This window comes from Pezoporus occidentalis, unplaced genomic scaffold (assembly GCF_034315485.1).
Source record: "Pezoporus occidentalis ecotype Australia unplaced genomic scaffold, CSIRO_AGI_Poc_V1 ctg117, whole genome shotgun sequence".
In the NCBI taxonomy this organism is placed as follows: Eukaryota; Metazoa; Chordata; class Aves; order Psittaciformes; family Psittacidae; genus Pezoporus; species Pezoporus occidentalis.
In genome coordinates, this window is record NW_026912961.1 from 6,012,787 (window position 1) to 6,027,231 (window position 14,445).

At 37.6% G+C, this 14,445-nt stretch overlaps 1 protein-coding gene across 5 annotated transcripts in view; it reads left to right on the forward strand.

Annotated features, from left to right (window-relative positions):
- TMC1 (transmembrane channel like 1) overlaps window positions 1–12,662 on the forward strand; it is a 58,193-nt gene extending 45,531 nt beyond the window's left edge. For all 5 annotated transcript variants that reach the window (XM_062641091.1, XM_062641116.1, XM_062641100.1 and 2 more), the window contains 9 exons: window positions 1,995–2,174; window positions 2,397–2,549; window positions 3,924–4,052; window positions 7,018–7,085; window positions 8,412–8,651; window positions 9,853–9,978; window positions 11,254–11,332; window positions 11,429–11,558; window positions 12,271–12,662. In XM_062641091.1, the coding sequence (XP_062497075.1) occupies window positions 1,995–2,174; window positions 2,397–2,549; window positions 3,924–4,052; window positions 7,018–7,085; window positions 8,412–8,651; window positions 9,853–9,978; window positions 11,254–11,332; window positions 11,429–11,558; window positions 12,271–12,539 (1,374 nt within the window). In that variant the 3' untranslated portion in view covers window positions 12,540–12,662. The remainder of the gene's footprint in view (window positions 1–1,994; window positions 2,175–2,396; window positions 2,550–3,923; window positions 4,053–7,017; window positions 7,086–8,411; window positions 8,652–9,852; window positions 9,979–11,253; window positions 11,333–11,428; window positions 11,559–12,270) is intronic.
- The last annotated feature ends 1,783 nt before the right edge of the window (window positions 12,663–14,445 follow it).

Consider the following 14,445-nt stretch of genomic DNA (forward strand, 5'->3'; position numbering starts at 1 on the left):
GATATTTGTGAGTGCATTTATTTGTTGGGATAGTGTCTTTCTGCTGCCATATTATTTCTGAAAAGCAATAGCAGTCCTAGCTCTCTGGTAGTAGAAAACATGTATAGTATTAATTCTAGCAAAATGAATTCCAGCATGGCTGAGAAATGCTCATTTCAGAGACAGACTTCTGTGAACAATTACTTGTTTTTTTTTTTCTGTGACTAAATAAGTTCTTTTTACTTAATTGTTTTAATATGGTTCATCTCAAATAAGCATATTTGTGTTTTCCAGCCAGCTTTGCGACTTAGACTGGGGCTTTGGTTTTTGTTTCTTGTTTGTTGTTTATAGTCCCTCAAAGGCACCTTTTTGCAATGCAGTTTTATTTCAGATTGAAATTGAATAATTGCACTTTGAAACTTTTTTAGTTATTTTCATTTTTGGCTGATAAAATGAATTAGAACCAAAATTTTCAAATAATTTCCAGCAAACACTTAGGAATGTTTCATTACTAGAGTGCCTTACTCATCTGTAGAATATATAAGCTATGCTGTATTTCAAACTTTCTATAAATGCTAGGTATCTGTTTTTCTCATTTTGCCTTCAGTAAACTTAATCTATTTCCATATTTTTAAGAAGATGAGTTAATCATATTAGAGGTTTCTAAGAATATCAGGCAGAAAAAAGCAGGGTTGATTTGAATTTCTTTATGTAGTAAGGACATAAGGTCTGAGATAGAGAGCTGGGCAATCAGCAACTGTACGAAATTTAACAAAAGCAGATGCAGCACCTTCCAAGTGGAATGGGGTAATCCTGGTGATACATGCACACTGGGGAAGAAGAGGATGGAGAGCAGTCTTATGGAAAGAGACCTGGCAGTTTGTCTTCATGGCAAGTTGAATATGAGCCACCAACGTGCCCTGGCAGCCAATAGGGCCAACTGTGTCCTGGAGTGCATCCAGCCACAGCCAGCCTGTTGAGAGAGGTGATTGTCCCACTCTGCCCCACCCTAGTGCAGCCTCACCTCGAGCCCTGTGTGCAGTTTCTGGCACCTCAATTTGAGGAAATCAGACTGTTAAAAGCATGTTCAGAGGAAGGGGACCAAGATCATGAAAGGTCCTGAGGACCAGACTGGTGAAGAATGGCGGAGGTCGCTTGCCTTGTTCAGCTTGGAGAAGAGAAGGCTGAGGGGTCATCTCATGGCAGTCTACAACTTCCTCAAGGGTGTGCAGTGGAGGAACAGGTGCTGATCTCCTCTCTTTGATGACCAGCAATAGGACGTGAGGAAATGGAATGATGCTGCACCAGAGGAAGTTCATATTGGACATTAGGAAAAGGTTCTTCACTGAGAGGGTGTTTGGTCACTGGAACAAGCTCACAGGGAAGTGGTTGTGACACTAAGCCTATCAGAGTTCAAGGAGCCTCTGAATGATGATCTTAGTTGGATGGTTTAGTTTTAGGCAGTCCTGAGAGGAGCAGGGAGTTCGACTTGATGCTTATGAGTACCTTCCAACTTGAGATATTTTATGATTCCATGATTCGTGACATCTACAATTAACTTTTAGTGAGATCTCAGATAAATACTATTTAGTGCAGTATTTCTGTAAGAATGCTTGTTATGGGATATCTAAGTCTATTGGGAAGATGCGGTAGAGATGCAGCATGAAACAGTACTGGAAGCAGATTTTACTAAGTTCTCTGATAGCAGAATTTTGTTTGAAACGTATGTTCTAGTCAGAACAACTAACATTTGACTATTTTTAAGTGAAATGGAAAATTAAAAAAGAACCCTCAAGTATCCATCTGCAGAAGGTAACAACTAACTTTCCAACTTTTTCTTCCTTTCTGAAAACATCTTGTGACTCCCAGGGTGGATTTTGTTTTTCATTAAGCAAAAGGTAGTAATGGAAATATGCAAATATTACACCCAAATCAATAATGACAAAAGAGCTTGCCTAACATTTCAGTATAAACCTTTTCTTTTTTTTTTTTTCTTCTTTTTTTTTCCCTCTTAGGTGAACATGGTTATGTCACTTTTAGGAATGTTCTGTCCAACTTTATTTGATGTAATCAGTTCTCTGGAAAACTACCACCCTCGAATAGCTCTCAGATGGCAGCTGGGACGAATCTTTGCTCTTTTTCTTGGCAATCTCTACACTTTCATTATTGCCTTAATGGATGAAATCAATCTCAAGGCAAGCTATTTATTTCCTTTTGCTGATTTTAATATGACGGTGGGCAAGGATGAGGATTTCCAGGCAGTCACAGATGTATCAGTGAAAGATGTTCTTTTCTTTCTGTGCTGTATATCATGTTTGTGCCTCAACTAGTAATAGGAGCTTTGGAGTAGAAAAGGTTGTGAGCTGGTAACAAGCTGATGCTGTATTTCCCCCCCCCACACTTCTTTCTTTACTTAGTTGGAAGAAGAAAAGATAGTCAAGTATAACATGACAATATGGGAAGCTAGTCTGTACAATGGTACTGTTCCAGAAAATTCGACTGCTCCTCCAATACAGGTGGACCCTGCAGATGTCCCCAGAGGGCCATGCTGGGAAACAATGGTAGGACAGGTAATGTAACTGCTTTGAGCTCATATTTGAAAATAGGTCATTGTCTGTTACAAGGTATGATATATAAACCTTCTTTGTTTCTGCTAGTAAGCGGTGTTAAGGTGGGAAAAATGTGAAGAAAAGCACAATGTGGGACTTTTTCCTGAGCAAAAAGTAGAGAAAAATAATTTGAGTTTCTTTGGATCCTGTCTAGTAGAAAATTATTTCTCCTGGTAGGTAACAACATTTAAAACATTCCCCCCCCCCTTCACTATTCTTTTCATTTACCTTCGTCCTTATCCCATATTTGTGTTGCAAAACCTGTTTAGCAATTTTTAAAACCTGGATTTGTCACAACCCCTAATAAATGTCGTGATTCTTATTAGAACTCTGATAAGGCACTATCTGTTTGTGACTGCTACAGACCTATAGAAAATGTCTACAAAAAATCGAGTAGCTCAACAAGGAAATGCATATAAGACAGCTGTTACAGCAATGTACTTTTGAGAAGGCATCTCTATATGTAGCCGAGTAACAAAATGCAAAAGAACAGTAGTGATTGATTGTAAACCTGCTCAGTCATTCTGTTTGATTCAGTTGAACGTATATAATTATTGACTTATTAATGCAAAATGTAATTTCAAAAGAATTTTGTAACATCCCCCTTTTCTCTATTTGGTCATACCTCGTTGTTTTGTGCATAAGAGTGGATTCACCACTGAATCACAACATTTTCTGTTGTTCCATCACTTTCATCATTTCACCTCCTGTCTGACTGTATCACTATCGTGAAGCAGGCAGGGAGGAAAAACAGCCCCTCTGTTCTTTTCAGTGATGCTGAATAATAAACTAAGAACACGAAGAGCTCATCACTGCACTAGTTTTCTACTTAATTTCATAACAGGGAGAGTAATAGACTTTTGGGGTACTGGATAAGGCTTGTTACAGTAGGGTTTAGTTCATTTTCTAAAAGTAGAGGAATGAAGACTTCCATTAGGATTTTCTTCTTTCCTCTCCATGTGTACTGGGAGGTTTGTGCTCCTTGAGAAAGAAGCCACTCCTTTTTTATTAAATTTTCCCACAGTCAAAGAGATCAAAAGCAGTTTACTATATCAGCTCAGATTTCTGTTATAGCAGCGATCTTGGCTGGAAGCCTTTCCCAGTCTAATCATGCACTGGAAGTTTCATCTGATAATATGAGCACAAATTAGAGCAAAGCATACCTCTAGCAAAAAAGGGGCAATTTTTTTCCTAGCATTTCTCATAATTGGTTAATGTAGAGCAGAAGTAGTCTTTTCTGTGTTGAAGCAGGGTAAGCTAAATTTGGGATGTAGTCCAGTATTTCATTATTATTGTAATTATTTAATTGCTTAAACCAAAATATTGCTCTAACAGGAATTTGTGCGGCTGACTGTCTCTGACACGATGACAACATACATCACAATTCTAATTGGCGATTTCTTGAGAGCTGTTTTTGTCAGGTTTTTCAATTACTGCTGGTGCTGGGACTTGGAGTATGGATTTGTAAGTATCTGATTTGCTATATTAAATGCCTTTGTCAGATTAACATTTCACATTTTTATAGTAAATTACATTTTCCTTTCAACCCTATAGAATTAGCAGCTGGCTAGACACACCACCTTCAAAATACTGTGTTAGTTTTTCTCAGAATTTGCTTGTGCCTTAATATTTGTCTTATTCTTCAACCTTAGGAAATGTTGTTTTTTTTTATATTGGATCGTCACATTTCCAATTTTAAGACTTATTGCTTGCTCCACAGAATAAAATCTCATTGATTTCTACAGGATTTTGGATAGGGCCTTCTAGCACACAGTGTTTGTGGAGAAAACGATGAAAGAACTTGTTCTAAAAATCTTATATGTATTTGCTAGAATTAGTGTACCTGAAATAAAGGTAGTAAGTCCCTTAGGTGGGTGTACAGCTCTTCACTTGGGAATGAGCCTTCCACTCTTTTACAGAGAACTGAGCTAGGTTAACATAGCCAGCTAACTTAACTACACTGTAAAGTCTGATGCTCCTTTTTCACCTCTTAGCTGTTAGTACTTACTGAGAGGTGTGGGAAAGAGCTAGGTCATTTAAAGCCATCTGCATGAGTGGCTGAAGTACCTGTTCTGCCATCTTCTAGTCTTCCTTTCCTCAAAATTTTTAATTCACACATGTACAAATTTCATTTTTCACTAAAAGTAGCCTCTCAGGAAATGATAATTTTGTGAAATACCTGAATCTTCCAATGTTGAGAGTCACACAGTAAATTACAGGACATTTTTGCTTGAACTGGGAGTGCCAGTTCTCAGATGAATACACATACACTCATTCATTAACACTTCAGACTTAATTTTTTGCTCTTTGTTTTTTGTTATCATTAAGGATGTTAATAGTATGTAATACAATGATTCAATCAATAGAACAGAGGCTATAAAGGAAAGAGCTTTAATTAAGAGCCTGGAATGAAAAGCTGCACAGATACCATCCTTCTCATCATTCATCCATACACAAAGTAAAGAACACGCACAGAGGTGAAAAGCAGTGAGAGTGAAACTCACAGGCCACACACAAGGGCTTCAACACTCTTAAAGGAAGCTGTGGCATGCTTATCTAGCAACAAGAGGATACTTATTGCCACGATATATTTTTGTTCTCAAAGTGTCAACAACACATCTGCTTGTAAGGGATGTTGAAATAAATTTATTACTGACATTTTTATTTGGCAGTTTACAAGAGTGGCTTCAATGATTTGGTCTGTTATGGTCCTCAGGTCCAGTAAACTGAATGAAACGTCAGCCAGAAGTGAAAATGAAAACTGGAAATTGTTAAGTTTATGAAATTATCTCAGCTTAAAATCTTCCCTGGGAAGTAGATCTACCTGTATCTCTGTGATTAGTGGCCATGATGTACCTATTATCCATTAATGTTTAAACTAAGTATTTTGACAACCAAAATGTCCTTTGACAAAGAATTCCAGAAATTCTACACGTTGTGTAGAAAACCACTTCTTTTTATTTCTTTAAAAAATAAATTTCAGATTATTAGTTAATGGTAGCCCCTATGTTATGAAGAACAGTCACACATTATTTGATTATGTATTATCCTATTCATCTCTCCATGCCAGTTATTATATTCTTTCCATACAGTTCTCCTTAGTCAACAGATTTCCAATTGAATACTAGTAATCTATTTAATCTATCCTCATATAGAAGTAGATTCCTAAATAGATGCAACATAAACATAGCAGTTTGCTGTAAACATATACATATATATCTGTACATATACGCAAAAATACAGAGGAGGAGTGTAGGGACTCTCCAACAATGTAACGTAGTACAATTCAAAATTGTGACTTTGGTGATTTTAATAGAACAATTTTGTTGTGCTTCAGCCATAAGTTGATAGTTGGTTTTGTATGTCATGCACCTTCTCCCTACCAGTCATCCATGTAATTAATACGTGGTAGATACACATTATCCATGACCTTTTTGTACGCCTACTGAGGTGATCATGCAAGTCACCAGCTGTGGTGTAGCAAAACTTTCTGAGAAAGCTGATTAAATCAGAATTGAGACAGTGCAAAGCCACATGAATAATATGCCCGAAGCAGACATTTAGTTGGAAAGCAAAAGTTTACAGCTACAATTTCTTACCAGAAAGTTTTGTTCTGGTTCATGTGTGCACAAACTCACGTGTGTGTGTATTTCAGTCATTGTTCAAATCCAGTGTATTCACTGTTTGCAGATGGAAGTGTTCATGAATTAGAGACTAATAAATAAGGTAGAAGAAGAGATGTGGAAATGGTTACATGTTTGAAAAGCCAGAATGAAAGGGTCAGATGGATAGTTCAGAAATACAAGACTAAAGAATTATCTGTTACGTCTATCCTGGAAACAAAAATTCATGATAGTGTGCTTTCTTCCACAAAGTGATAACAAGACTCAATAGCTGATTTGAATTAAAAGTTAGAATCAAACAAACACACTCAAGTAAGAAATAAGATTTCTTTCAATTTTAAACTGGGAAGACAATGACTGGCAACATCAGTAAATGTTTAACAGGAATTCTTCAACAGTGTAACTTAAAATATGAGTTACTGTTATAATTCAAATGAGAATTAAATCACAGCAGCCTCATGGCTGGTACTGTGTCAGAGTGCACGTAGACTGACCACTACTAATCACTCCAGTGGCATATGAATACTTGTTTTTGCAATTTACCTGTTACTCAGAAGTATTTGTAATTCTCCATTAGTACCTTCTCCGAAGAAGTCTCAGAAAGTTTTCCAGTAAAATACCACAAGCTGTGTTAAAGTCTGCCGGCTGGTCTTGTGTCATATCAATTTGTTTCATGATCCACTGGTAACATGCAACAAGAGTTCTTACATCACAATGCCAGTATGCTGAACAGGTTTAATCTACTGTAAATCATTTTAAAAGTCCTAGTTCAAGCCTAATGAAAGCATCTGTATTATTTCTTTCAGCCATCATATTCTGAGTTTGATATAAGTGGAAATGTCCTGGGACTAATCTTTAACCAAGGCATGATCTGGTAGGTGTGGCAAAGCATGTTGCATCTTCAGGACTGCTATATCTATGAAAGTTTCTTCTGAAATGCTGGTCCTGTCCCATGACTTTACTTTAATGAAAGTGTAATGTAGCATATATCAAACTATGGTATACTGCAGTTAGTGGGACCACTTCAAAACTAGTTCTGAGCTAAGACTGTTGGATCAGACGCATCAGAATTTTGCAATGAGACAGTACAATCAACCACTAAAAAGCTGCAAAGATGAATCTTACTTTTGTACTGGCAGCTAGCTACAGCTAGCACCTAGACAGTACTGTTTTGCTTTGAATTTCAGCCTTTCAAAATACCTTACCACTCTTTTCCCATGTGTCCTGTGGAAAAAAGCTCTTATAACAAATGCATGTACTCTTATCTGTGCAAGCATGTGAATGTGTATAAAATGCTGCTGCCGCAGTATTAGTCCTTAGCTGTAGAGGTTAAGAGGTTTATGTTGCATCCTGGCTTTGGACTTTACAGGAGTTGTAAAGAATACCTGTGTGTATAGTCGTCATGCGAGATGCTCAGTCTTCCTCAGGAATTATCCTCCTCAAGGACTGTTGGCTTCTCAAAGTTAATCCTTTCTACAGCTCAATTTTTCCTCTTTAAAATGACTTCGGTATCAGACTTTCTGCTTGGTCAAAGCTCTTACTTTCGTAAAGCCCAAAGTTTGTGTGTATGTCAAAGAAGTGACGCAGAAATGCATCAAAGAAAGAGGCTGTAAATATGACAATGCTTAAGGAAAAAGTAGATTCCCAATCTTTTACATTCTGTATCTTTTGGCCAGACAAATGAAAGTAATTGCCCTTCAGTTAGCATGGCACAAGAAACAAGGTGTGATAAAATAAAATGGTTGTAACTGTTTCAGTGCCATAACATTGCAACAATACAAACCAAGGAAAAAACAAGAAAAACCAAAATTGTTTTGGTAATACCTAGCTTTAAAGCTATTAGATTTTTTTTTTACAACACAAATGAGGTGCTACTTGAATTAAAGGGACAAAGTAGGATTGGATAACATTTCATCAGGTGATCACTTAATTTGCAGAGAAAGAGGGCATTGCAACTTTGAAACTAAAAGTTCATATGGAGAATTAGCTCCCTAAGTCTCCAGTTCTTCTTAAAGGAAGACTGAAGAGACAAGATCAGTAACAAAACCCAACCAAAACCATGATGGTTTTATGAACTTGATTTCTGAGTGCATGGTGCATACGGCTACAAAGCACATTGACATAGTGAATGGGTGGTGTATCTAGGAAAAGAGAGTCCAACAACAAAGCGGTTGTTTTTTAATTTGCTTTTTTTTTCCAGGATGGGATCTTTTTATGCTCCATGTCTCCCAGCCATCAACGTGTTCCGCCTCCACACTTCAATGTACCTTCAGTGCTGGGCAGTGATGTGCTGCAACGTCCCCCAAGAAAGGGTCTTCAAGGCTTCCAGATCCAATAACTTCTATATGGCCATGCTGCTTTTCATCCTCTTTCTCTCCACACTGCCTGCTGTGTACACCATTGTCTCCATTCCACCATCTTTTGACTGTGGTCCTTTCAGGTGTTTTGTGTTTTACATCCGTCTTTTGTTATTGTTGTAATGAGCTGCCTTATCATATCAAACAAATGATGCAGCTCCTATAATAAGTTTTAGCACCTGACACACTGCTTAATTGTGTCACATTTCTCATTGTGGATAATTCCTGAAGCTGGAATCCTAGAAAACTGTGTAATTCCCTAGAAAGTTTATTTGACGTGTAGAATAGAAAATCTTTATTTTAGGTAGTGTAATGTAAAAAAATGTCATTACACTAGAAATTATTCTTTAGAAGGAGAGCAGTAACTTCTTATTATACACCTCTGGTCTGCTGGCTTGAAGCTGATGGCTTTCATGAAATGTCTGCATATGCATGGGAAGGGCATACCAGAACTTATGGCGGTGTGCTAAATGTATAGTGGTGCAGCCTTTGACTGTTGTGACTCTCTCCAACTGACACAGTATTTCATGTGTCTGTACTACCGCTGGGAAGCTGATTTTAGTTCTGAAGTCTTCAAGACCTTCATGTTCATTAGTCCCTTCTAAAAACTTAGTCCAGCCTTGCCTGTGCAAATGTGTGCTTTGCATTCAATCTAGTTTAGATGTTGCCACATTTTCTCCTGTGCACGCTACCCAGGAAGTCCAGGGCCGTTTTCACCACCTTTGCTTGTGAGGTAGTATAACATGCAACTATAATGAGTACACAACAGTCAACATATGAAATTAAAATTTTTAAAGACTTTAGTCTTTGGTTTGAGCAAAGTGTTATGAAAGCAAGGCAAGGAGAATAGTAAAAGAGACATCCTGATTCCAATGAAAACTTTGAATAATACATTACTATTGTGAATACAATGATATCTACACTATCCCCAGTGCTCTTTCTAGAGGAACAGAAATGTTGTCACATTAACTTTGGCCAATGCAAAATATCTGAGAGATTGTTTCTAGCCACCTGCAGTAGTCACAGTCACCTAAGATGAAGAATTACATGAAAAGCCAAAAATTCTGATAAGACAGAAAATTGCTTGCATTTATCAGAGCAAAGATAACATCGATACTACTTTAAATAACATTCTTTTCAGAGTGTTTTAGATAATGTTAATATTTAGTTTATTGTCCCTTTCCCAGGTTTGGTGTGGTGTGATTAACTTATATATGCATACTACTGCATTGACTTTGCCATCATATTTGTATGTGATACGTTGTTAAATTTTCTGTCTACTAGTGGGAAGACTAGAATGTTTGAAGTCATATCAGAAACTTTGGAGCATGACTTCCCTTCCTGGTTTGGGAAGGTGTTTGGTTATGCTTCTAACCCTGGACTCGTCCTACCTTTTATATTGCTGATGGTGTACGTATGGAATATTAACTCTAAGCTTGCTTTTTTTTCCACTCTGGATCTTCACTGCCTGAATATCTAATTAAATACAGTGCTGATTGCCCTGTAGTGAGGGACTTGAAAAATTCATGAACCTTTTATTTGATCATAATTAACGTGCCTTTACACAAAACAAAGGGTAATCTCTCTTTTGTGTTCAATGGCTTTCTTTTGCTTTTATTACTGCTTTTCAAAAATGCTGTTGTTACTACAATAATGGAAAAGATATTAAAATGCAAAAGCCTATAGGGGATCTGAAGTTCTGTGACTTTGATCAGCTTGTCCAGTAGGCAGAATAGCACATCTTAAATCCTTAACAAGTTCAATAGAAATATGACCATTCAGCATGAAGCAGAGTTATTTTTCAGTAACGTTCAATGTGTCCGTTGTTCAGTGCCTTGATCTTTCCTTGATAAACAATGTCCTCTATGCTGTTGGGGCAGGGGTATGAGACTGAGTGTTGGAGACCTTATGAAATAGGGATAGGAGAGATTTTTGGTAAGTCAGTCGGTACCTAGCAAAGAGTAATGACTCGAGAATAGTCTTTCTTAGAAGCTGCAGTAAGTCCTGCTTTTAAAGGCATTTTAAAACTCTGTATACATATATAGCATTATTTAGCATACTGCTGATCTAAAAATTAATTCTATGTAGAGATGAGCTGGGATTTAAACCTTCATTGTGGAACTGCCAATAAATATTGAGAAGATTATAGAATACAGTAGAAATTGCAGAAGGATTTTGTATAAGGAAAATGAAATCCTGAGATTAAATTTTCCCAAGGGTCACTTCACAACATATTTTACTATAACCGTGACTAGAAAAAAGAATCCAGACTGTCCTCTGAAACACATGGTCAATTCTGACTGACTTTTTTTTTTGAGTACTCTTCTGGAATAATCACAGGCAAAGATACTAAAAATAAATACAGAAAACTTAAAAAAAAGGAAGAAAAATGCAAGGCATAATCAGGCATAGCTTTATGGTAGACCTTCCTTATATACTATAAGACTGAATGTAGGTATTGGAAGATGGTAATTTTTTTTTCAATGTTTCTTTTCCCCGGTCTTCTTCATTCCGTGGGGAAGCATATTGCTTATTGTCAAAATACTACTGCTAATCAGCCATGACAAATGAGGAAAAGATACTGATTTTATATTAGCACAACTGTAATTGTTGTTATAGGAATGTTGTAAGAGTCTTTATATTTAAAACATTGCCTAAAAAGGAATTCTTTTGCTTTAAATTTAGCCTGAGTATTTATTATCTCAACGCTACATCCAAATCCTACAAGGAAGCAAACTTGGAACTTAAAAAGAAGCTGCAAAGTGTAAGGATTATGGAATTACTGATTTTTTGTTTTACTAACTATTAGAGAGGCTGTTCAGATCACTGAAAGATGCCCTTTCTCTCTCCCCATCATTAGCAAGCAGAAGAAAATAAAAGAAGAAATAAACAAAAGGCACAAAAATCAAATGAACAAGATGAAAATCCATTTGAAACAGAACCACCGCAGCAAACAGGAGGCAAACAAGATGAATCCACTTCAAACCAAGGTAAGGACTGTTTTGAACTCAGGAATTCATGTATGCCAGGCCATATTCTTCCTTACTGCCATGACTACTTCCTTTGCCATAATCTCCTGAAAGATATTCATAATATTAAATCACAAGTATTAGCTCAAGATCCAGTCCATCTTGCTTTCTTTGCTTTGTTTAAGAAACACTGTAACATTATTTCATACCAGGCAATGCCTAAGGAAAAAATCCTGTAGCAGAGCTATGAGTAGCAAGATCACAGCCTGGCAAAAAAAAACCCTAACAACCAACAGTTAAAGCCTGGTCTGAATGTCAGTGATCCCTCTTACCCATCACAAATCAGGTGGGTCCAAGTCTTGAACCTTCCTCTTGTATTTCATTGATCCAGGGCTGCTCAGGATAGCATTTATCCACTGTGCCGTGTTCAGTGGGAGAAGGGTCAGTGAGAACAAAGTATGGTAGCAATTGTCATTAGAAAGCCTAGCATGGTCAGGCAGATTTCAGTCTGTCCTGAAGATTCTCATAGGCTGTTTCTTTTTCGCCAGAAAAAAAGGACTGGAGGGAAAATAGGATGTAAAGATCGTGAAGATGCATTACCCTGATTTCAGGCTGTTGGCAGGGGAGGCCCACGACTTTCCACCACACTCTGGGGTGGACTGCAGGATTTGCCTCTTTGGGAATTTCTGTTTTGCATGTTCATGTTTTAATCCTGTTCTCAAACACATTGCAGACAACAAAAAAGGACAGGGTGGCAATGAAGTGAAGAAGACGGGACAGCCACAAGAAGCCAGCTCCTCTCAGGCACCCCAGCATCCAGGCCCTGACCCGAATGGCCACTATCTCCCACAGAGCAGAGGAGGAAACCTTCCTCCCCCATCCCTAGCTGTCACAAGGCCACCAGCCCCCAGGGGATATGGAATGCCAGGCTATCCACCTGGAAATGCACGCTTCCCAGGCGTGCAGCCAGGAATGCCTAGGGGCCCTCCCAACTACAGATAAAGAGCCTGAAGAACATTGTGATATGATGAAGGATCCTGAAGGATAAAAGAGCAGTCGTAAATGCAAACACACTTGCAAGTGCAAAACCCTGCCTATGTTTGTTGTAAATCTTTATGTGCATGCCCATGCTTCATGCGCTTCATTTTTTGCAGGATGGGATGCTTCAGAAGGAAATATTGCAAATGTCTTCCTGCATTTGAAAGCATTGGAAAAATGTGTTGTCTGTGTCAATAGGTTACTAAACTTAAGGATATTTATTGGAAGATATTTATTAGAAGAATGATTAACATTTTGTATTCAGTTGATTATTTCCGTATGAAAGTGTGTCCTTAAGATCTTTTACTCGGAAACAGTGCTTAAACACTGCGTATTTCTTGTCTTCTGCAGGTGAGATATGCTCACCCAAAGATTTCAGATTGTACATGAGAAAAGTAGGATCTTTTCAAAAACTGAATGATTGTGCCTGAAGTCTTTGGGAAAGTATTTAAAAGGTCAAAGAAAGGCAATTTTCTGCCTGTTGCTGTGAAGAAAAGTTAACTCCTATCACAGGACAACTTTTAGCTAATAATAGTTTTAGTACATTCTGAAAGACTAAAATTAAGTTTGAAGAATCAGAGTGGTGAAGAAATATCTCATGTGCAGAAAAACATATTTGAGGAATAGATCCAAGACAGTTATGCCATAATTTTCCCAAATATTTACAGGATTGTGTTATGACACAGGGGTACTTTGTATTGTATAAGAATACATGCTGTATAATCTGCTCTGTGGATTTATGATTGCATATTTGTATTGACCTTTATAGAGTCCAGGGTAGAACAGGTCCTTAGTCTGATAGGTTTAGTGGAAACACAGATACCTTGTGTAGAGGTCCATTTTGCACAGTAGAAAAAATATCTATATCTCAGTATGAAAGTCTGAGACATCGCAAAACAACCTCCATATAATTAAATTCTGGAACTTTAATCACATAATTAAACTGGCTTACAAAAGCCACCAGCATAGACCATGTATCTCCGTAAAACACAGTGATCCAGATGTAATTTTCATCTCAGGCAGTCTTTGATTGAATTGCCAGAAACTAGGAGGATAAACCAAGGGAAAGTGCACTTTGACTCTTGTACTGCTTCCATGAGCATCTGCTGTCAGCTGGAGATAAGATATTCGACCAATCAGACTTTTAGTGAGTACCACGGTAGCTGTTCTCCCTGCGCACTGAGCACTGATAACCAGATCAGGAAGTAAGTGGATTGCAATAGCTACAAGGGAGGGGCTTTTCACACAGACTAGAAACGTTGTTACTAAGGGAGAGGACAAATATGCTCAAACTGGTCCCGAGGCATGTCTGCATGTGGGGTGCAGAGAGTCTTGGACTTAGAGACAGTAGAGTCAAGTTCAGTGTAAATGGTTTCATGTTTCTCAGATAAGATTTCTAATCTGTGGATTTCAGACATGTGGCAAAAGTACAGTAATTCAAACTATTAATTTGAAATTTTCTAGCATGATTAATTTTTAAGCTGCATATGTTTTTAGCCAGAAATACTGTCAGTTGAGCACGGGCCCCATTTCTCTTGTGCTTCAATGCTTTTAAGATAACCTGTTCCTGCAAGCTGGGATTGATCTGTTGTGAGACACTGATTTTCACAGAGGTTTTAGCTCAATGTTTCTTAACATTTTGTAACATGAGAACAGTGGTTATTCCTTAGGAAAAAGAAGATTGTATATAGAATAAGCTAAGAAACAGTTTTTAAAGATGCTTTATTCCTTGGTGATCTGTGTTTTTTAAGGGGTGTTATAATAAATCAAAGTTATAAACTGGTTTTGATGCAGTCTGTTTTCCTGAAACATAGAAGGAGGTATATGCTACACGCACAGATCTTAATAAGGATTCCTTTTTCTGTTAGGA